This window comes from Akebia trifoliata, chromosome 15 (assembly GCF_017979445.1).
Source record: "Akebia trifoliata isolate Shusen 1 chromosome 15, ASM1797944v1, whole genome shotgun sequence".
NCBI classification, from domain to species: Eukaryota; Viridiplantae; Streptophyta; class Magnoliopsida; order Ranunculales; family Lardizabalaceae; genus Akebia; species Akebia trifoliata.
Window position 1 is genome coordinate 1,489,311 of NC_141389.1, and position 21,243 is coordinate 1,510,553.

The following is a 21,243-nucleotide window of genomic DNA, read 5'->3' on the forward strand; positions in this document are numbered from 1 at the left end:
TTAATTAGTTTTTAAAATTTCCTACATTACATCTCCTGACAATTAAATTATCGCATACACTTTCACGAGAGGGTGTGATTTTAAACTTTTCTGCGTTACACTCCCTGACAACCAATTATTGATTGCAGTGTGCGTGTGTTATCTAACAAATATCTTGTGGTCCACGTACGATGTCTTGTCAAACATACTGAACGTTGATCATGTGCACCAATTCTAAATGGTATGGAAAACTTTATGTCCTTCATTATTGGATCATCCGCCCAATCACTGCAGTTTTCACTGAAGTTAGGTAGCTGTAGCTTTTAAAATTCAAAAACTCAATAGCATGCTTATCGAGTGGAGTCATTATTGAATGTATTAAGTATTTAAAAATAATTTATATAACTTCTAACTTGACTAGGAAAAATTCCATGTACTCATCCAAGTTTTGAATTGACTTGGCGAGTTCTTTAAAAGGAATTTCAAGGATGAGTCAACTCGAAATTCAAACAGAGTCTAATCAACTCAACTAGTTTTAAAACTAATAATACAAAGTAAGTGGAGGGCAGAGGGTAGAGGTTGGTTCTTCAATGATCATATTTAAAAAGTCATTTATAACGTTTTCTATGAGTCCGAAATTTTGGACAAACCCTCATCCTGACCTGACATGTTTATTTTTTTTATTTTTTTTTTTCATTTATTTCACTCTTAATCTTTGTTAATATTTAATATACCTCCTTATACACCGCGTGTAATCCAAAGGAGAGGGTCTACCGAAATTTTGAAGTCGGAAGTTGCTTCAAAGTTTTTTCCATTTTCTTGAATGAGAAAGACACCTTTCACTTTGACAAAGACAAAAGATATCGAACCTTTCTTCAATCGAACATGTCAATAAACATCTTAGATATCCTTGAACTTTTAAGTTGATGTCAAGTACCTCTAAGATTTTTGTAATTATTTGAGATACCTCCTTAGGTTATAAATCCTACTAATCTTATTAACTTAGAAGATTTCAACTCTTATTAAAGATGGACCTCAACTTTTGTCACCCACCAGAGGTTAACTGAGATGGTAAAGACAATTGGATTTGCTCCCCATATCACACCTTCAAGTCTCTATATACCCCTCCACATAAAGTGGTATATTTAATTATTGTACACATGCATGTGAATGGTACGTGTGGCCTTTCAAAGTCTAAAAAATAAAAAAAATACTCAGCTTGTGGCATCCAAAAACATTATCCAATGTCACAAGGTTGTACAGGAAATAATTCTATGTACTTTGAAAAAAAAATCAAAAACTAATTGTATTTTCACCATTCAATTTTAATTTTAAATTTGGGAGGTCTATGGAAATTCAGTAGCCATCTATTCAAAACCTTCAATCAAGCCTTTTTTGAACATCTTTTTTTGGGATATGAGATCATCTATGAAATCTAGAGCATTGTGGTGTTGGATTGTCAATGTGGTAATCTATTTAAGCTAAATGAGTCTTATGCTTTGTTTAGAAAAGTTGTATGTAAAATTACTGATACTAAATTAAGTTGTTAAAGCTGAAAGAAAGTTGTTGTTGTTATTACTAAATTTAGTATACTATTTGATAACATGCTGTCTAATTGTATTGTTAAGGTGTTAAATTGTTTGATAACCTACTGTTTATAATTTGTTGGATGAAATTAAAAATAATATTTAAAAAAAAAAACAATATTTATCTGATATAAGTAATATATGTTAACAATAAGTATAAACACAAGATTTAAAATTAAAAAAATAAAAAATAAAATTCAATTTCATTTTTTCTGTACTAACATACTTAATGTCTATCCAATAAATAATAAATGATTAAATAAAATTTACATCATTATGTATATATGACATTATAAATTTGTTAAGCAATCTCATTTCGTACAATATTTATATTAGTAATCAATTCATCATCAACTTCATTTAGTGTCATATTAGACATGCCTCCTCTATTAATGTCAAAATTTTCATCACCATATTCTATAAATTAACTATCAGTAACTGATTGTTGTCGAATGAAATTATATAAGATCATGCATACATATACAATACATGTTTGAGTTACAAAAGAGTATGGAGTCATTCGTATCAAAATTGAAAATCATTTCTATAATACACAGAAGCAATACTCAATAATTTTTCTACATAAAAAGTGATAATAATTTAACCACTTATTTGTTCTTGACCCATTTCCTCTACGAAAATCATGTATGTAATATCATGTATTCCGATATGGTACAAGATATCCTCGCATATTTTGGTAACCCACATCAACCATGTAATATTGTCCTAAGATAATTTTAAAAAAATTCAGTAAATTTAAATTACATAATGGATATAAAAAAATATCAAAAATAAGAAAATAAAATAATGTTTCATTACCAACAAGAGAATGCAAGCAATTCAAACTCGGATCGTTAAGTGCAGATTGAGAAAACTTGCCAATTGTGTACCGAACATTCACACCCAGTTAAGATAAAAGTAAATTACATTTCAAATGAACAAATAGCCAAAACATTCTGTGTACATTCAATCTTTCTTCCTAATCGAAATGGTATTTGTTTGTCAATTGATATAACTGCAGGTATATGAATGTTGTTAATTGCATCCACACAATCATATTTCATTTAAAAGTAAACATTAAACAATTATTATGTTATTAATTATATTAATTCAAATATTAATTAATTAGTTATCTCAAATCATGGAAAATATCGTCGATCTGCGAATATTTTTTGTGGTATGTTGCTCAAATCAGATGTTTTTATTAAATCATTGGCAAAACTATATAATCCTTGCAACACGTGATGAAAATATTGGCTTATCGTTTCTTTAGAATGTTGGAATCTATCCTAACTATTTCTATTCCTAACATTATGTCCAATTGTATATAAAAAAATTTACAATTTATTCTTCAACTCTTACCGTTCTACTATCTTGAAATAATTCTCTATCTCTAATAAAATAACATAATCTATTGAAGACATATTTATCCATACGAAAATTATCGTAACAAGGCACTAGGTTGTCTGGATCAAGTATTTCTCTAACATATGAATCACTAGAAAATAGTGAAGTCTAACATGGTTGCTTCATGCGTTAATTCTTTGTACGGTAGTAATGTCATGGTAAAATAAAAAAAGAAAATTTTCTTCTTTATGCTAACATCTATTTGTTATTACATATATGCAAATCATATAAGTATAAACATATAATAATTCATAATCATCCAATCATATATAGTTTAAATAAAAAATAAAAAAGTTAAACACAAATATTTCTACCAATCATAATGTAGAACTATTAAGTAAAAAAGTCATATAAAATTTTAATAAACTAAAGTAATATCTTCTAAAAACTATGGTAATAAAAATATAAAAATAATATCATTGTTCTATTATAGCATTTAAGAAATTATAGTCATAAATCTATCATATCCTCAGAAGATTGTCCATCACGAGATCCCATGAGTCTCTTCAAACTTTAATTTAATCCACTTTGATGTAAATATGCAAGCAATATCCATCAATCCAATAAAAATCTCCTTGTTAGAAGACTCTTCGAACAATTTGTCAACTAAAAACATTCATACTAGTTCACACCAATCAATGTCATGAAAAATACTCAACAGGTTGATGCATGAGACCACCACGATCGAAAAGTTCTAATGCAAATCTCAAGGATGTACCCCCTGGGACCACCATAGCACACCTCACCCATACCACGGGGCAGTGACTGTATGGGATTGTACTCTGAAATTTGGGTGGTTGATCCAAATTGACTCAAGTATTGTAGTGTTAGCTTTGCCATCTCCATTTGTCTCTGAATATTAGTCTTTTTACCTACAACAAATAGAAATTCTTTAGTTATCAATAATTTTGAAATTTTTAGGTGATTTATTTTTATTTGGGAAAAATAGTAATCAAGTGTGGGTAATTTCTTTGTAATTATAGTCCTAGAATGACTTTTTGGGACCTGATCACACTCCCAAAGCTCGATTTTACTAGTCTCGAGCAAAAATTAAATTTAAATATAACCTCTTTCGTGAGTTTCATGATTGTATTTAACACATGCAGTATGCCCTTAAACCCCTAGGTTAGTCTTAGTGGACGAGTTTGACTCGCGAGGGTTTGTAGTGAATATACCTACTAAATTCCACACTTTACATAAATATCAAAATCAAAATCAAAATCAAAATCAAAGTATGTAAGGCGAACATAACGATATTTCACAAATCAGTTAAAGGTCCTTTACATTTGAACAAAGTTCTAAGTTTTCATTCATCAATTTAGAAAATTTCAAAAATAACTTGAGTGCCTATGCAAATTTTCTGATTTTCAAAATATCTTTTTAGGAACAAGATTTCACCTCCTAACTGTTAAAAATGGTCAGTTCTACCTAAGTTCTAACTCGAAACTAAACATTATATTGGGATTGTGATAGTGTGGATGTTCACTTTAATACCTTTAAGGGATTTTATCTGTGATATTCCAACTTACTCATGTTTTTACCATTGATAGCTTTCACTCTACTGAACTATTTGATCTTACTGGACTCTTTCATTTTTGTATTTTTTTTTATGGCTTGCACTACAAGAGCTGAAGAGCAGGGCTGACCTCCCTGTTGGTGTTGAATCTTAGTACCCCCTCAGCAGCAACCTGATAAACTCAAACCAGTGCCAACAACTTAGCCCCAGCAGTCCGTGTAGTGTCATAAAGAGATTGATTCCTCTTCTTCTTCTTACTATGTTCGACAGGGGGTAAGATAGCCCTGACGGGACAAAAGAGGGAAAGGGAGAAGTTCAAGAAGTCACTATTCAGGATGTTGGAAAAGGAGTTTGGTGCAAGGGAAGAGGGAAGTAGAGGAGAGGAAAAAGGAAGTATAGGAGCAGAAGGTGAGGGTGTGCGCTCAACAATCTACGCGGCCAAATCAATAGGAGCATGTCGTGTAAGTAGTCGAGACAGGAGAAAAAAGAGAGGATAGGTCTGCTCTAGTTTGGACTTCCACTGCCACCTCCTTCCTTTCTCTAGTGTCTTTATGTTGCTTTTTCCTAGCCTCCCCAGTAGAAAAGGTAGAAGAATTTACAAAAAGAGCCAAGATCAGATCAGACTGACTAGCACAACCAGAATGTAATGGAAATAAATATTAACATGAGCTAGAAGCATAGCTTACCCTAGAAGATCTGAGGAATTCTAAATCCCACACAAGAGACCCAAAGTAGAACTCCTAGTCCCTAGAGATGATCATGGGGTCCTTATACCACCCATTGTCAGCACTGGGAAGAAATGGTACTAGCGCAACAACTACAATTTTTTAGGACAACAAATAATACGTAGGGCACTAGGGAATTGCCTTCAAGGTGGTAAAAGTTGCCTGACATCCGGCCAGGGGCCCTATTAATCTTGTTCAACACCTCCCTGATGAAAGGAGAAAGAGAGGGAAGCTTAGGCTAGCCTTAATTTGACCGGCATAAAATAAAATCTCGCCCTAATGACATTCATCAAGGTTGTTAGGGTCTTTGCAAACCCTAACAGCTATAGAGAGAGGGATAAAAAAGTCCTTACGTAATCGAGCAATGTTGACGGCCATTGAAGAAATAAAAATTACAGAGAAGTAAAAGTGAGTTGGGGAGAAAATTACCTCAGATTGAAAAAGGTAAAAATGACTTGAAATTTGAAAAACTTCAAAGGTACTAGAAGACGAATGCGCAAAGAAAGAAGAACAGTAGAAAGGGAGAGTGACGAGAACCTCTTATTTATAGTAGGGCAAAGAGGAGAACGTGTTCCTACGGAGAATAGCTTTTCCTAGCCTAACCGTCGTAGCCTTTGGGCTTAGTGAAGACGTTGGTGAGACACATAGATGGCTACAGAGGAGAGACAATTTTCTCAACTGCTTAAAATGATTTGAAACGACATTACAATTAATGCATAGATACGTTGACAACAAAAAAAAATGATGGAGATAACGTTAACCAACCAGAAGAAAGATACGTGTCTCGAGAAGATGGCGAGACTTCGTATCTCCTCGAGAGGGGGTAAATGTAGAGGATAATAATGGTGCGTTATCTAGACTATACATGTGTCTATGCCGATAAAGTGGTACCTTGAATGAGCCAATAAATCTCATCCTACCATCAATTGGGTAGACCAAGGTAGTGGTGTCCAGCCTGATTGGTAAGGCAGGTCAACGTAGATGGAAACATGGTTTGCTTAACATGGCATGCTTGATCCAAAGAACTACATAATTTTGAAATATGCCATATTGAGTCCTGAAATCTTGGAAGAGATCTCTCAAGGATCTTGGACTCAATCTCAGAGATTCATATTTCGTTTAGGATCCTTGGAATCAAAGGATTCATCATAATCGAATTCCGATTAAAGGGAAAACCCTGATTCAAATGAAGAATCTATAAATAAAGGAATTAATGAAGGAAAAAGGGTTTAAATTTCCTACTTCTTGACTACTATTTTCTTTGCAACTCTAACTTGAGCGTTGGAGGATTATTGGTAGGTACTACACCGATGTTTACAGGAGGGACATGGGAGCTACTTCAGTTCAATAGAGAAGAATTGATCAAGGTATTACCTGATTCTACCTCTACATATATCATTTAAAAATAGTGAAACAAAAAAGTCACCATGCATTTAAAAATCGGTACCCACCATAGGGTCTATTAAGTAATTTTTCATATAATCATTATATGTCTTCTTTCTTGTATATCTACCTAGCAGACCCAACTATTGCATATTTATTACAAAAACTCTCTTGGAGTTCTAATGATTCCAAGGGAATCTTATTTTATAAAGTTTGTAACCCACCAAACCTCACTTTATCAAGTTTGTTACCGATCAAAACCAGTAGTGGGGATGCACATTACAAAATTCAAATTTAAGCAATAATTTTGTTATATAGGAAAAAAAAATTAATAACTTAAAAATAAAAATGAGAGTTAATTCTCACAGTTGAATTTGAGTTTCGAAGTTTGGTGACCATCCATTTCAATACCAACGATGAAGCTAATAAAAGTTCTAGTTTTTGAATATTTTTCTTTTTTATTATAAGTGTTTCCATGAAACCTACAAGGACGTGTTATTAGAATTCTAATTTGGTTATCCATATGAGTCTAATGAACTTTGGTAAGATTTAAAATCTTACTAAGGTTGTCGTAGCAAAATGATTCATAAAGTAAGGTTTCTTGAAGTAACAAAATTGATAAAGTAGGAGTGTTTTTGTAATAAAATTGTAACAGGTAGAAGGGCCCACTAAATCTCTATATAAGAAGTAGTCACCTCTAGTCGCAGAGCACGAAACAAAAGCTCATCTCTCTCTTTCACTCTTTCTTTCTCCTTAGCGTTTCCAAAAGTCCAAACATGGCTCTTATCTTCCCACAATGTTCTTTAACATATTCTCCCTTGACACACTTAAACAAAGGAAACCTTCAAGTTGTTCATGGAGGTCAGATGAGAGTACCTCAACTGAAAAGGGGAGGAAATCGTTGTCTTATAAGATGTACGGCCTCTCCGTGGGTGACCAATAAAAGAGTTCCAGGGAGTGACATTGCTCCTGACGTACAAAGAAGCGATTTTCCTGTCGATTTTATGTTTGGAGGCTCTACTGCTGCTGTTCAGGTTTATATTCATTTTCTCATGGTTTTGACATTAAAAGTTAAAACTGTGATTTTGAAAATCAAACCCAACCGAACCGGACCATTTTTTTACCTAATTTGTCGGACCGCTGGTTTTAAAACTCGTCTGAGACCGACACATATCGCCTGATTAACTCAGTATCGGAGCTGAACGAGACCAACTCTCAAAGCCATTTTCGCCCAAGATTTAGGACTCACGTTCAATATTTTTTTATTTGTCTCACGAGACATCTCAAATGTATTGGAAAACTCATCTGAGACGACTTGGTATCAGGCCTGAATGAGATGAGACGCGAAACCGAGTTTAAAAACTGTATTAACCCTCTATTGGAGGAGTACAGATCGTATGCACCAAGGGTGGAGGATTGTAACCCTCCTCCCACACCTCAACACATACCACGTAATCTACAATCCAAAGAACTAACTCCTAAAATCTCTTTTTTTCAAGAGTGCTGATTTTTGAATTCAACCTGACAGGGTGAGTCCCAAAGCGTGGGTGGGTGAAGAACCGTAGATTCTGTATCTTGGGATACACAACCGACCTGACCAATCTGCCATCTGCAGTTGTGTATCCCGAGCAAAAAAAATCTACGGTTCTTTGCACATGACATGTCCGTGGTTTTTGAGTCAGCTGTCAGGTTGAGTTCAAAAATCATTAGTCTTTTTTCCAAAATTTCCTTTGATTGTTTCTTACTGAGGAGAGTTTCAATGTGATCCGGACTCCTATTGGAATACATGTTTCATATAAAGTATAAGAATTGTGATAATCCGACTACCTCACCTATGAATCTCAATTGACTACTCTGACATGATAAGTTCAGAAATCGTAGATCTGCGCTCTTTGGGATACACAGCTGCACTTCCCCACCTAACAAAGCTTATCTCGAGGGAAGCGTGGTTCCCGAAGAGCAAAGATCTATGGTTCTCAGACTTTTCACGTCAGATAGTCCATTGAGTTTGCCATGTGGGGTTGTCAGATTATCACCACAAATTAGTGGCATTTGTTGTCTTTCAAATTTTGATGTTAACAATCACGTATTAGACCTATTTAGTCTTCTCACATATAAATTGGTGTTGATTTTTTTATTATTATTATTTTGGGGGTGCAGACAGAAGGAGCAGCTGCAGTTGATGGGAGAACACCCAGCACCTGGGATTATCTTCTTACAAAACCAACTGCTAGTGGCAAGCAATGTGAGTTACAAACCCTATTCAAATTTTGTATTTCGACTATTATGTTGAGTTTCTATAGTTATCTAACTTTGACTTCGTTCTCTGCAGACACTGAGGCGACTTCTTCTTACAAGTACTATAAGGCAAGTTTTTTTTACTTTCTGTATTTCATATTTATATTAATTTAATTCATTTGTTTGTTTAGTAATAAAAATAAAAAAATGCCCCCTACTAATAATGCTTATGTATCTACCCTTACTTGCCATTATATCAACAAATAATGCACTTGTCACTTTATTATAATTGCAGGAAGATGTGAAGGCACTGAAGCAAATGGGAGTGGATGTGTATCGATTCTCCATCTCTTGGAGCAGAGTATTGCCTAGTATGTTCTTCAACCTAGTATTTTGTGTGATAAATAATGAACATGAGTTGAAATAGTATCTTTACTATTATAATGAGAGAAGGCGGAGTGGAAGTGATTGGACACCGAAAATTCCCCCAACTTAATATAATCAAGGTTATTAGATTGGATGAGACAGTACCTCTTCCCATGGTTCTGAATTTTCTCAATCCTTCCAATGTGTTATTAGTGGTCTCATATAGCCTCACTATCTTAGAAATGATAATATTCACCATTAATCAATTTCTTTGACTTTTGGTGCTTGCAGAAGGAAATGGAGAAGTAAATCTAAAAGGCATCGAATTTTACAACAATCTCATAGATGAATTACTTGCAAATGGTAAGAACAGATTAACTGTTCTTCTTATCAATAGTAATTTTACTTGTATTTTCTCGTATTGTTAAGACTGGTCATGAGTAAAATATTTCAATTTCTTTTTTTTTTTTTCAGGAATACAACCCTTTGTGACAATTTTCCATTTCGACTTACCGGTAGCTTTGGTAAATGAATATGATGGCTTTGTGGGTAGCAAGATTGTGTAAGTATCTCGTTATTTATTTATTTATTTATCTTGGATCTGTTTATTTCACTTTTTTCAATTCAAATTTATGTCTATTTTCTTTTTCTGCCTCTAGGGAAGATTTCAAATACTACTGCGACGTATGCTTCAAAAATTTTGGGGATAGAGTCAAATACTGGGGTACAATTAATGAACCAGATGTTTATACTCAATATGGGTATGCGAATGAACTTAAAGATGATGATCCAACAACATATCCTTACATTGTTGCTAAAAACATCATATTAGCCCATGCTACTGCTGTTAGGCATTACAAAGCAAATTATCAGGTAACAAATTAAATTTCATAGATTGAAATTAAGGGTGTTTATTGATAATAATCGATACAATTCCCAACCTTTCCTCATTTAGCAAAAAAAAAAAGGATACATTATAATGATAATCTAGTGTGTTAGTATAGACACTAATTCAATGCTTCATATCTAATATTCTAATTGCCATTTGTGGCTGACCAATTGAGTCTCCCAACGCCCAGGCGATTGTAATTTTCATCTTTTAATCTAATTATTCCTTTTCTTGCTTGCTTAGCAAAATACAAAAAAAAATAAAAAAATTATCTAATATTCTGATTAAATCTACTTTTCTATTTGTTCAAGTTATTCACTCTCCCGTTGTCTGTCTTTCAACTAACTTCAAAGATACTGTTGTAGTTGTGCATATAGCGATCTTTTTTTTATTTTTATGTATGTTATTTGCAATCATAAATTTACTGGGGTTTACCTCCATTGGTCTTTTTATGATCAATTATTTTGCAGGCCACCCAACGTGGAATAATAGGTATGACGGTGAGCCTTGTATGGATGATGCCGTTCGAAGATGGATCCAAACCAGATAAAGAAGCAGCAGAGAGAGCCTTTGCCTTCCATACTGATTTGTTAGTAACTCTCTGTTCAAAATTCTGACTGAATATTTTGGATTATCACATTCAAGCTTACTCAAGTCTGTCTTTTTAATAAAAATTTGAAGTCTACTAACCTTTTTTTATTTAATAACAATGTTAATTAGGTTTGTGGAACCACTTGTGTATGGAGATTACCCATTTATCATGAAAAGTATAGTGGGAAAAAGACTTCCAGAATTCACAGCAGCAGAGAAAGAACTAATTAAAGGAGCATATGATTTTATTGGAGTCAATTACTATACTGCAAGATATACCAGATCCATACAAATAAGTCCACATGAAGTACCTGTTCTTAAGGACAAGGTAGATGAGAAGGGCCAATATGATAGGGACCAATGCCTGGATTTATTATTAGGTGATGCTACCTAACTAATATTCCTAATTACTTGTATTTTCAAAATAATTTGGTTGTTGTGTGTTTGGTTTTGAATCGGTTGCAAAGTTGAGATTATCTAATCTTTTTTTCTTACTGTGTTTGTTTCTCACAGAGAATAAAAACGGAAAAAACAGAGGCGAGAAAGTAAGGCTGATCACTGTTTCATAACATTTTTAAAGCTTTTGATTTCTTAATTAATTAGAATAGCCTTCAATGAGAAAATTAGTATGAAAATTATAACTAATCTAATTTTGTAAATCTAATTATTTAATAATGTAGCTTGCCGACGGAGTTTACAGTACGCCGCATGGGCTAAAAGAAGGGCTCATAAAGCTGATGGAAGACTACGGAAACCCTCCAATTTACATCACTGAGAATGGTTAGTTGATATATATATATATATAGGGAGCGGTTCAGCAGCCCTAAAGTTTGCCAAACATTTTTCAAAACATGGGTTAGAAGTTTTGAAATGAGCTGATTTCTGTGAGGGTGATCTTTATAATGAGGAGATCATCCTCACCAAAAATCAGCCTATTCCAAAACTTCTAACCTCATCAAAAGTGATGTACAAAAATTGGACAGTCCACGATTCTTCAATTTGTAAACTAGGGTTAGAAATTTCAAAATGAGCTGATTTTTGGAGAGGATGATCTCTTCACCATAGAGATCATCCTCACAAAAATTCAGCTCATTCCAAAGCTTCTAACCCATGTTTTGAAAAATGTATGGCAATCTTTAGGGCCGCTGAACCGCTCCCATATATATATATGGGTCCCGTTCAGCAACAAACATTTTCGCAAACATTTTGGCAAAACATTTTTCAAAACATGGGTTACAAGTTTTGGAATGGGCTGATTTTTGGTGAGGATGATCTCCTCACCGTAGGAGATCATCCTCACCAAAAATCAGCCCATTCCAAAACTTCTAGCCTCATGTTTACAAGTTGAAAAATCGTGGACCGTCCATTTTTTGTAAACCATTTTTGATGGGTTAGAAGCTTTGAAATGGGCTGATTTTTGGTGATGATGATCTCCTCACCGTAGAGATCATCCTCACCAAAAATCAGCCCATTCCAAAACCTCTAACCTATGTTTTGAAAAATGTTTTGCCAAAATGTTTGTTGTTGAACATTTCCCTATATATATATATATATATATATATATATATATATATATATATATCTGGATTAGATTTATGTTTATGACTAGAGAATTTTCAATGGTAAATGCAGGGTGCGGCGTTGATCCTGGAAGCCCAGATGATAAAGACGCTCTTGTTGATGATTACCGAATCATCTTCATTAAGGATCATCTCAAGGCCATTAAAGAAGCAATAAGGTAAGCTTCAAACCCTTAAATGAATTTCTTCAGTTGCCCATTTCGGATGGGCCAGAATTACAAATTCTTGCATATTATCTTCTAATGATGATAAGGTAAAAAATATTAATATAATGTATATTTTTGTATGTATAACAGTTTGGGCTCGAATGTGAAATCGTACATCTATTGGTCTCCGATAGACTCAGTGGAATTGGGAGGTGGCTATGATCTCCGCATGGGGCTTAACTACACAGATTATGATAACTTTGAAAGAACTCCCAAAAAATCTGCCAAATGGTATAATGAGTTCTTGAAGAAGAACCCCAAAAGCTAAGAGTCCTCGAAGAATGGCAAAGGCAAAAGTCATTAGCATGTAATGTAATAAGGTGTTTTAGGATACCAATTTCTTTTGTCTTTCTCTATGTGTATTAAACTAAGGACCTCAATGAGTATGGATCCAAGCCCAAGTGGGAATCACATGAAGTCGTTTGTTGTTGTTGTTGTTGTTATTGTTTGTTTATTGCTTTTTCACTATAAAGCTGGTTTTCGTTATTAGCTTCAAGTCTCTCTCTCTCTCTCTCTAACTAGTTAAAAATCGTTAAATTTAAGGGAAGTAATCAGAGCAAGACATAGATTTGAGAAATATAAGACTTCAACATATTTTAAAAATGAGTGAGGTAATAAGATCTTATTACCCTTTAATTGGAGTTAATAAAATCTACCAACCGAAATAATTAATGAAAAACCCATATGATCTTTCTTCCCAAAACCAAAACCAGTCATCTTCAAGCTCTACAGTCACAACAAAAATACTAACTTTTAACGACGCATTTTCAGCGGGGGCCAAAATAGGCGTCACTAAGGAACACAGTTGCGCGCGAAAAAACAAAATTTCGCAAAAAAAAAAACTCTCGCCCTCTCCCTGTATAAACATATTTTGTGAAAACCACTCACTCTCTCTCTTTATCAAGTTCATCACAGCTCCTCTATATCTAGGGTTTCAAAGTTAATGGAGAAAATTTTCCAGTCTAATAGGTCTCTCTCTCTCTCTCTCTCTCTCTCTCTCTCTCTCTCTCTCTCTCTCTCAAGTTCCTCTTCACATTTTCTGGAGTTTTAAGAATCGAAATCGCAGATTTCGTAGTTCTTTGATCGATGGAGGGGATGTCAAAGGAGATATTTCTCTTCTCAAATCTGTAATTTCGAAGCTCGAAACCCTAAATTCATCTCCTACAGATTCCAATTGGCCTCAACTCTCATCAACTTGGCCAATCTTTACTCTTCTTGAGGTTTCTCTCTAAAATCTGACGAACTTCGAACTCGCACTTTTCTCATCAAACAAAGATCTCAATCAAACCAACCAATTCACCCTCCTTTAAGGTTAGGTTTTCTTCTTCTTCTTCTTCTTCTTCATTGGTTTTTATTTTTAATTTTTTTGAATTTTAATAATGTTAGTTTGAATTTCAGGGACTCGGAGATCGTAAAGAAGGTAGATTCGGTGAAAAATGAGATATTGACTTCTAATGCTTCAGTTTGCAATGTCTCTGTTTCATCTGATGATGGTGATTTTTCTTGGTTTAATTTCATGTCTTTTGTTTTTTATTTCTTTTTTTTATTGATCTTTAGTTCTTTTGATTGATGAACTTCGATAATATACTTGTGTATGAAAATTCTTATTGTTGTTTCATGATTTTGATTTTTTTGGTGGAAATTTTACTTTGTGATTGCTAGACTCATTGATAATCCTTGTTATAAATTTGTGTGTGTGTGTAAGCTAGGCTTGAACCCATGACACAAAAATGCATTGTAGTATGTCAACCAAACAGCACCAAATCTTTGTTTATCATGAAATATCCCGTGTAATGGGCTATCATCTATTGACGATTGATATTTTATCATGATCCTAATTTCCTGCTTAATGGGCTATAGATGTAATTCTATATAGCTTCAACACCATTTACAATGATCCTCATAGCTTTGCCATAGCAAAGGAAGGCAAGTTGGGTCTAACAGGGAGCTTTAAATCTTCCCATTCCTTGTCATCCACCTTGGAGAAGTACTTATCCACCATTTTGTCACTTATTAGCTCCAAACAAGAAGGGTTCCACTGTAATAATCAGGAAAGAAAACTGAAATTAGAAAACCAAATTAAAAGGCTTCAACCAGGAATTTAGATTTAATAATCAAATAAGAGAAGATAGTGAAAAAAAGAATAGAACTTAGGATTTTTGTATCGAATAGTATAGCCCTGTAACCCTGCATTTGAGGGTTAGATTTTCAGAATTATTTAAAAAAGAAAAAAAGAAAAAGAAAATAGAGCATGAGATGGTGAATGATGAAAATAGTTCGGTAATTATCGAATGTTACTGATGTTGATTCAGAATCATCAGCAACACCTGCATTTAGCATTGAAAATTCTCTAGTCAGAAACATAAAGGTTGTTCTAATCCAACCCGTTTATATGCAGATCATCAAGGAATCATGATACATGTGTGAATACCACATGATACCAACCATTCTCAGTGATGCAAAGGTAGTTCTGTTAAACATGAACCTATCAAATATGTATTCTTTTAAACATGAGGGGCTACAGCTTTCATTTTTTTTTTTAGAAAAAAGAATTTCTCTTGTATGGGCTTGTAGAAATCATTATTGGTTGAAATGATTTTGTTTTTTAGAATTGGTTATATGCCAAAAGCAATTGTAATAGAAGTATTTTTTGAAGAATGTTTACCAACCAATCAAATACAATGATTTTCAAGACGTTTATTCGACCAATGGACCGAACAATCCGGGCCTTACTGCTTGCTCTTATGCTCCAACTCTCAGCTATAATGGTGGTGACTGATATATCGGATGGTATGTAGTATCATTGTCGTCTCTAGTTTGTCATCAATTATCCATTAGAGAATTCAAATATGGTATGTTTTGTGTTATTAGATCATACTTTGTATATTGTTGAGAACGCATTTGACACAAAGAAAAACTTGCCAATTTGATTAAGTATATGTCATTGTTATGCCAGACATTTTGCTGAATCGGAGTCTTGACTCCGAAGAGAATCCCATGGGCATTTATCTTAAGATCTAATCAATGATCCATACTTGGCTTTGATTGATCCAATTCAGTTTTATGTGACTAGGTTTATAGTGTACACTCTTTTGCTTCTCCTTGTGTAGTAGCTGCTCTAAACTCCTTGAAGGATGTATGGGAGAACACTTCACCAAATTGGGTGGGTTCAGATCCTTGTGGTGATGATTGGGTGGGAATCCGCTGCAACAAATCACGTGTTATCTACATGTAAGTGTTTGTTATATTTAATCTTCCATTTCAAATACTTGAAATTCTGACCCAAATCAATTTCATCTAACACAATTATCGACTATGGGACTGAAAGGTCAGTTGTCCGGAGATATTCAGACTTGTCCTTTATGTCTTCTCTTTGTAGTTCACTTTCTTCCCTTGTAAAAGAAGACTAAGTCTTTTTTGTTGATGATAATTACTGATTTCCATTTTTGGTTCGTTCTTGACAATCATTTCAGAAAGAATTTACTCTCTGGTCCCATCCCACCTAAACTTTTCAGCTCAAACATGGCTCTCATACATGTGTAAGTTACTTTGAAATGGCTTGCCAGATCCATTTGTTTGTTTTTAACGTGATTGGATGTGCTACTATTTTTCATTACCATACCTAATCTAACAGGCATGTACCTCCTCAACTACATGCAAGTATGAAAAACTTTACAAATTATATCGAGATAAATATACTACAAGAGTGGAAGAAAAAAAGATTATGTCCTAACCCAAATTCTATTTCTGAGAGAGAATTGTATTATCATAAGTTTTTATCTAATACCATCTAAGTAATGTTGTTCTTCATCACCAACTGAACATAATTTGTGCCTTGCAGGGACATGAGCAATACTAGTTTTGATACATCAGATGTTCCCCCATTGTTTTCAACCGTAGAGTCCTTGACCACATTGTATCTCTCTCCCTCTACATCTCACAAGATCTCTTACAAAAAAGAAGGTTTCAATCTGTTTTCCTGAAGTTACAAATCTTGTCATACAGGGCCATGGAAGACACTCAACTTCGAGGAGAAGTACCGCATCACCTGTCCAGTTCCCCTCAATTACAAACAATGTGAGTATCTGCCGACTCTCAAAATAATGTGAAATAGTTCACAAATGAATCTAAGTGTAATGCATATGTCATTACATGTTATGGGCTAGATTTTCCATGATCTTTGGCACAAGTTGGAACATGAGCCAAAGATCTTATGAAGCTTTGTACAATCCCCAAAATTTTTGCGAATTTTTTTTCTTGATTTGTCCAAATTAAACTGAACTCTGAACCCCATTGCATAATTGTCGAATCCGAACTTGACTGCTATAATTACCATACAAGGAAAAAGAAGAAGAAATTGCAAATCTACTTAAATGAATAATATGTATCCTCATAATATATAGATAAATATTTGGAAGCTGATAGTTTGAAAATGTGATGACAGGAATTTAAAGCACAACGATTTAAACGGCACCTGTGAACCATTTGAAGGTCCTGGTAAAGGAACTTGTGTTCTTATTCACATCTTCTTTTATGCTTTTACTAGGTTTTATATTGTAAGTTAAAATTGATGTTGTTATCTAAGAGTCTACAGAGAGGAGAGGGTTTTTTTTTTTTTTTTTTTTTTTTTTTTTTTTATAGAGTTGTTGTAATGAGGTGGTTGTTTTGCTTGGTTGAGACGTATCAAAAGTTAGTTACTATGTACTCCTTTGTAATTTTATGAGAATTTCTAAAGTTAATTAGTTCTAGTTGATTATAAGTGCATTGTATCCAAAGATTGTTAAGTAATTGTGTTTAATTAACAGATTGTATAAAAATAGGTATTTAATTACAAATAATTTTAAAATAAAAGAAATAAAAAAATAAAAAAATCTTATTAGTGACAGTCATTACCGTTATTATAGGCATTCAAAACGTATTTATAACTTTGGTTTACATCTATAGCGACGGTAATATAATTAATTAGCGGCGGTTTATAATCGTCACTATAGGCCTCATAACATCTATAGCGACGGTAATACAATTAATTAGCGGCGGTTTTTGACCGTCACTATAGGGCTTAATATGGTTTTTAGCGCCACCGCCTATATTGGCGTTACACGTGGCCATCACTATTAATAATAGTGGCGGTTGTTTTATATTTGCGACGGTTTTTGACCCCCGCTAAAAACTTAAAATTTTGTAGTGAGTCCATAGAAATTTTTTTATCATTAACCCTATTTTTAATGAGTTCAGTGACTCGGTGCTAGCGAGATTTCAACCAAGTCTTTGGTATCATCACCCAATAACTTTACCAATCAAGCTAGTTGGCACGTTCTCCATGGTGAATTATTTTAATACGACAAACCTCATCTTTAAGCTTTACAATCTTTGAAAAATTATTATAATCTATTAAACCTCATCGTTAATCAATATAATGGTATTAAATAAATCTACACCTAACTTAATTAATTTATTCAAAAGATTATTTTATCCCTAATAAATATTAAATAAATAAATAAAATATCTATCATAGATCATTTACTCTAAAACTTCATTGGTTTTGAGCTTTAAAAATTACTAACCACATAATCACATTTTCTACAAACTGATAAAAATCCTAGTTATTACTTTTGATCTACCCACATTAAAAGAAATTTTGTCAACGAAATTTAATTAGAAATTTGGAAGAGTATATAACTTGTAGAATTCCACACTTAGGACTAGACTTAATGCACTTGACAACCATAAACTTTATTTTAACTAATCTCTAACAGAGAAATCTATTATTAACTACCAAACATAGAAATTAGACATTTAAACCGAATAAAGCCCTCTTTGTAGAAAATTAATTATTTCACCGTTACAAAACATTTCAACACTAGCTGAAACAATTTCAATAGTTGTTTACAATTAATTATAAATAGGCTTATATAAAATTTTAAATCCAAAATATACAAATCTAGCAAAAAAGAAAAAGGGCGGGAGTTTCTATTGGCACCACCACAACTTTTACTTATTCTTAATCATTCATTCATTTTCTTTATTTTTAATTGGGGTGTAATAAGTAAAAGTTAGGGTGCCAATAGTCACTATGTGAAAATATCCAAATATTGACAGCCCATAACCGTCGAATTATGGATCCAGTCGACAGTCCCGACCGTCGAATTGGACCATCGAATTGGACTTTATCGAAAAAAAATTCGACGGCTGAAAACCATAGAATTTTATAAATTCGAAGGTCTATAACCATCGAAAAAATGTTATTCGACGGTTAGAGTCCGTCGAATTATATTTGTAATTATGTATTCGACGGCTATAACCATCGAATAACAAATTTTCAATAGTTATAAACCGTCGAATATGGGATTCTTGCCATATTTTCGACGAAATAAGGCCGTCGACTTAATTGAAACACCACCCAAAACTGTTTTTTGGGGGCCCAAATGCTTTTGTCTTCAATCTATCCCTGCGAAAAAAATCACACATTCATATCCACATGGGTCCCATCCACTATCATTCCCTCCACACCAATTTGCATTCAATTTATAGTATCAAAAAATAATAAGATCAAAAAAAAGATGTGTAGTCTGAAATAACAAATTTGATTCCCACAACACCAAATCTTCTTCTTCTCAACAGCTACACCTGTTGTCATAGATGTGTAGTCTGATGATCTGTAACATTACAGAACAAATTATAAATCCAAAGTCTTTGGTCTAACAACATATCATTTGAGAGGGGAATTGTAGAAAGTAGAGAGATAGGGTTCAATCAGTTATGACAGAACAAGTGGGCTACTATAGAAATGACTGGATACAGTAAAAGTACAAAAATAAATTATCTAAAACCCATTAACAAAGCGGTTCTCCATAAAATATCTTTCAGAAACTACCTCCCATCAGGGATAATTAGGTTCCAGATATATTTTTCTTTAAAGGCATTTAAAGTCATAAGTAAAACAATGCCTTCTGAGACTGTTAAGGAAGTCTCAAAGCATTTTTTATTTTACTTAGAAGTATGAACCAGTTTCAAGGAAAATGTATTCAAAATCAATAACAAAAGTGCGAATTTCCATGGGAGACAGCTCCACCAGCAGCTTTATAGGATCAACAGGACCTCCCTTGTCACCTTGGGTTCTTCCTCAGGTGCGCCTTCTACTTTCCAACCAATCTCTTCTTCTCCATTTCTGCTCTTTCTTGATTAGCAGATAGGCTCATCTCCGTTATTTTTTTGATCTATAGAGAATAAAATAACAAGAGACTGTTAAGTATGATCAAATGCTAAGTTGATAAACGTACTTATATAACGCCAAGCAGACTCTCCTTCCTTTTACCTTCTTGCCAGGGAACAGCTTTTTCAGTTCCACACTTGTCATTACTAAAAGGTCCTTGTCCTCCCCCGCCTTATATATTTCAGTTTTCACAACAAAGAACAAATTAAAACAACAAATCACCGAGTACCCACCACAGCATTATCAAACTATAAAACAAGAATATTCAGAGGGGACATTTAAATAAAATAAAGGGGATACCACAGTTTCTAATGGTTAACCAAGCTACGGAGAGAAAATAAGACCTCATATCCATGTGCCAACCGAAGGAGAACTTTTCCATCCTCAAGACTAAAACTGAGAGAGGAGAAAAGATGGAAAATCTTATTATTATTTACTTTCATCATATACAAAGTTTATATAGGATACAATGATGTACTGCCCAATTCTAAATATGGGATGTATCTATCTATGGAAGGAATCTATATATAGGAGGAAAATCCTGTACACGTTAGTACAACTGTACAATGGCTGTACACAATATTTGACACTCCCCCTCAAGGTGGAGCGTATATATCATATATGCCCAACTTGACAAGGGAATCGGCAAATGCTGAGTTCGATAGGGCCTTTGTTAATATATCTGCAAGCTGAACTTTAGTATCAACATATGGCACTTCAACTTCCTTGTTCTCCAACTTCTCATAAATAAAATTCCTGTCGATTTCCACATGCTTTGTACGATCGTGTTGTACTGGATTTTCAGCAATTTTAATGGCTAATTGGTTATCACAAAACAACTTCATAGGCTTTCCAGAAGAGAAACCCAACTCCCCCATAAGCCTTTTCAACCATAGTAGTTCACATATGCCTTTCACCATTGCTCGATACTCAACCTCTGCGCTTGACAAAGAAACGACCTTTTGTTTCTTGCTCTTCAAAGTAACAAGATTACCTCCAACAAAGGTAAGATAACCTGACGTTGATCTTCTATCACCTTTTCCAACCCAATCTGAGTCTGAATACCCAAGAATATCTGTATTGCCATGTTTCAAAAACAAAAGACCCTTTCCTGGTTCTGATTTCAAATACCTCAAGATCCTTACAACAACATCCATATGTTGCTTACCTGGATTATGCATGAACCTACTAACCACGCTGACAGCATATGCAATATCAGGTCTGATATGAGACAAATAAATTAGGCATCCAACTAACCTCTGGTATCGCCCTTTGTTAGCTGGAGTTTGGTGAGGACATTCCTCCAAGCCGTGGTTCTGCTCAATAGGAGACTGGATTGGCTCACAACCAAGCATCCCCGTCTCTCTTACCAAGTCGAGCACATATTTACGTTGTGATAGAAAGATACCTTGCTTGGAACGATTAACCTCAATACCTAAGAAGTACTTTAAACCACCCAAATCCTTCATATCAAACTCAGAAGAAAGATAATCCTTCAATTTACTCATCTCTATGAGATCATTTCCTGTCACTATCATATCCTCCACATATATAATGAGAACTG

The 21,243-nt window shown here is 33.9% G+C and overlaps 2 protein-coding genes and 1 long non-coding RNA gene across 3 annotated transcripts in view; 2 read left to right on the plus strand and 1 right to left on the minus strand.

Annotated features, from left to right (window-relative positions):
• The window catches only part of LOC147383814 (furostanol glycoside 26-O-beta-glucosidase-like), a 75,105-nt gene extending 62,356 nt beyond the window's left edge, over positions 1-12,749 (plus strand). Inside the window, exon 10 of the mRNA XM_086424720.1 lies at positions 12,557-12,749. Coding sequence (XP_086280846.1) covers positions 12,557-12,734 — 178 coding nt within the window. The 3' untranslated portion in view covers positions 12,735-12,749. The remainder of the gene's footprint in view (positions 1-12,556) is intronic.
• A 1,963-nt stretch (positions 12,750-14,712) lies between these two features.
• On the plus strand, positions 14,713-17,119 carry LOC147383817 (putative leucine-rich repeat receptor-like protein kinase At5g49770). Its single transcript, XM_086426210.1, has 5 exons — positions 14,713-15,697; positions 15,940-16,005; positions 16,308-16,382; positions 16,472-16,543; positions 16,911-17,119. The coding sequence occupies exons 2-5, from the start codon at positions 15,989-15,991 to the stop codon at positions 17,029-17,031; spliced, it is 285 nt and encodes a 94-aa protein (XP_086282336.1). The 5' UTR covers positions 14,713-15,697; positions 15,940-15,988; the 3' UTR covers positions 17,032-17,119.
• Positions 17,120-19,269: 2,150 nt separating this feature from the next.
• Positions 19,270-20,096, minus strand: LOC147383818 (uncharacterized). Its single transcript, XR_015173051.1, has 3 exons — positions 20,024-20,096; positions 19,782-19,850; positions 19,270-19,683 (listed from the first exon to the last, which is right to left on the minus strand). It is a non-coding gene; the product is annotated as an uncharacterized LOC147383818 (long non-coding RNA).
• Between the last annotated feature and the right edge of the window lie 1,147 nt (positions 20,097-21,243).

What these genes read in the sequence shown, in the direction of transcription:
- LOC147383817 (XM_086426210.1), top strand. An exon ending in GTAGAGTCCTTGACCACATT is followed by an intron (nt 16,383 to 16,471) that starts GTATCTCTCTCC and finishes CTTGTCATACAG; the next exon opens with GGCCATGGAAGACACTCAAC. An exon ending in TCCCCTCAATTACAAACAAT is followed by an intron (nt 16,544 to 16,910) that starts GTGAGTATCTGC and finishes ATGTGATGACAG; the next exon opens with GAATTTAAAGCACAACGATT.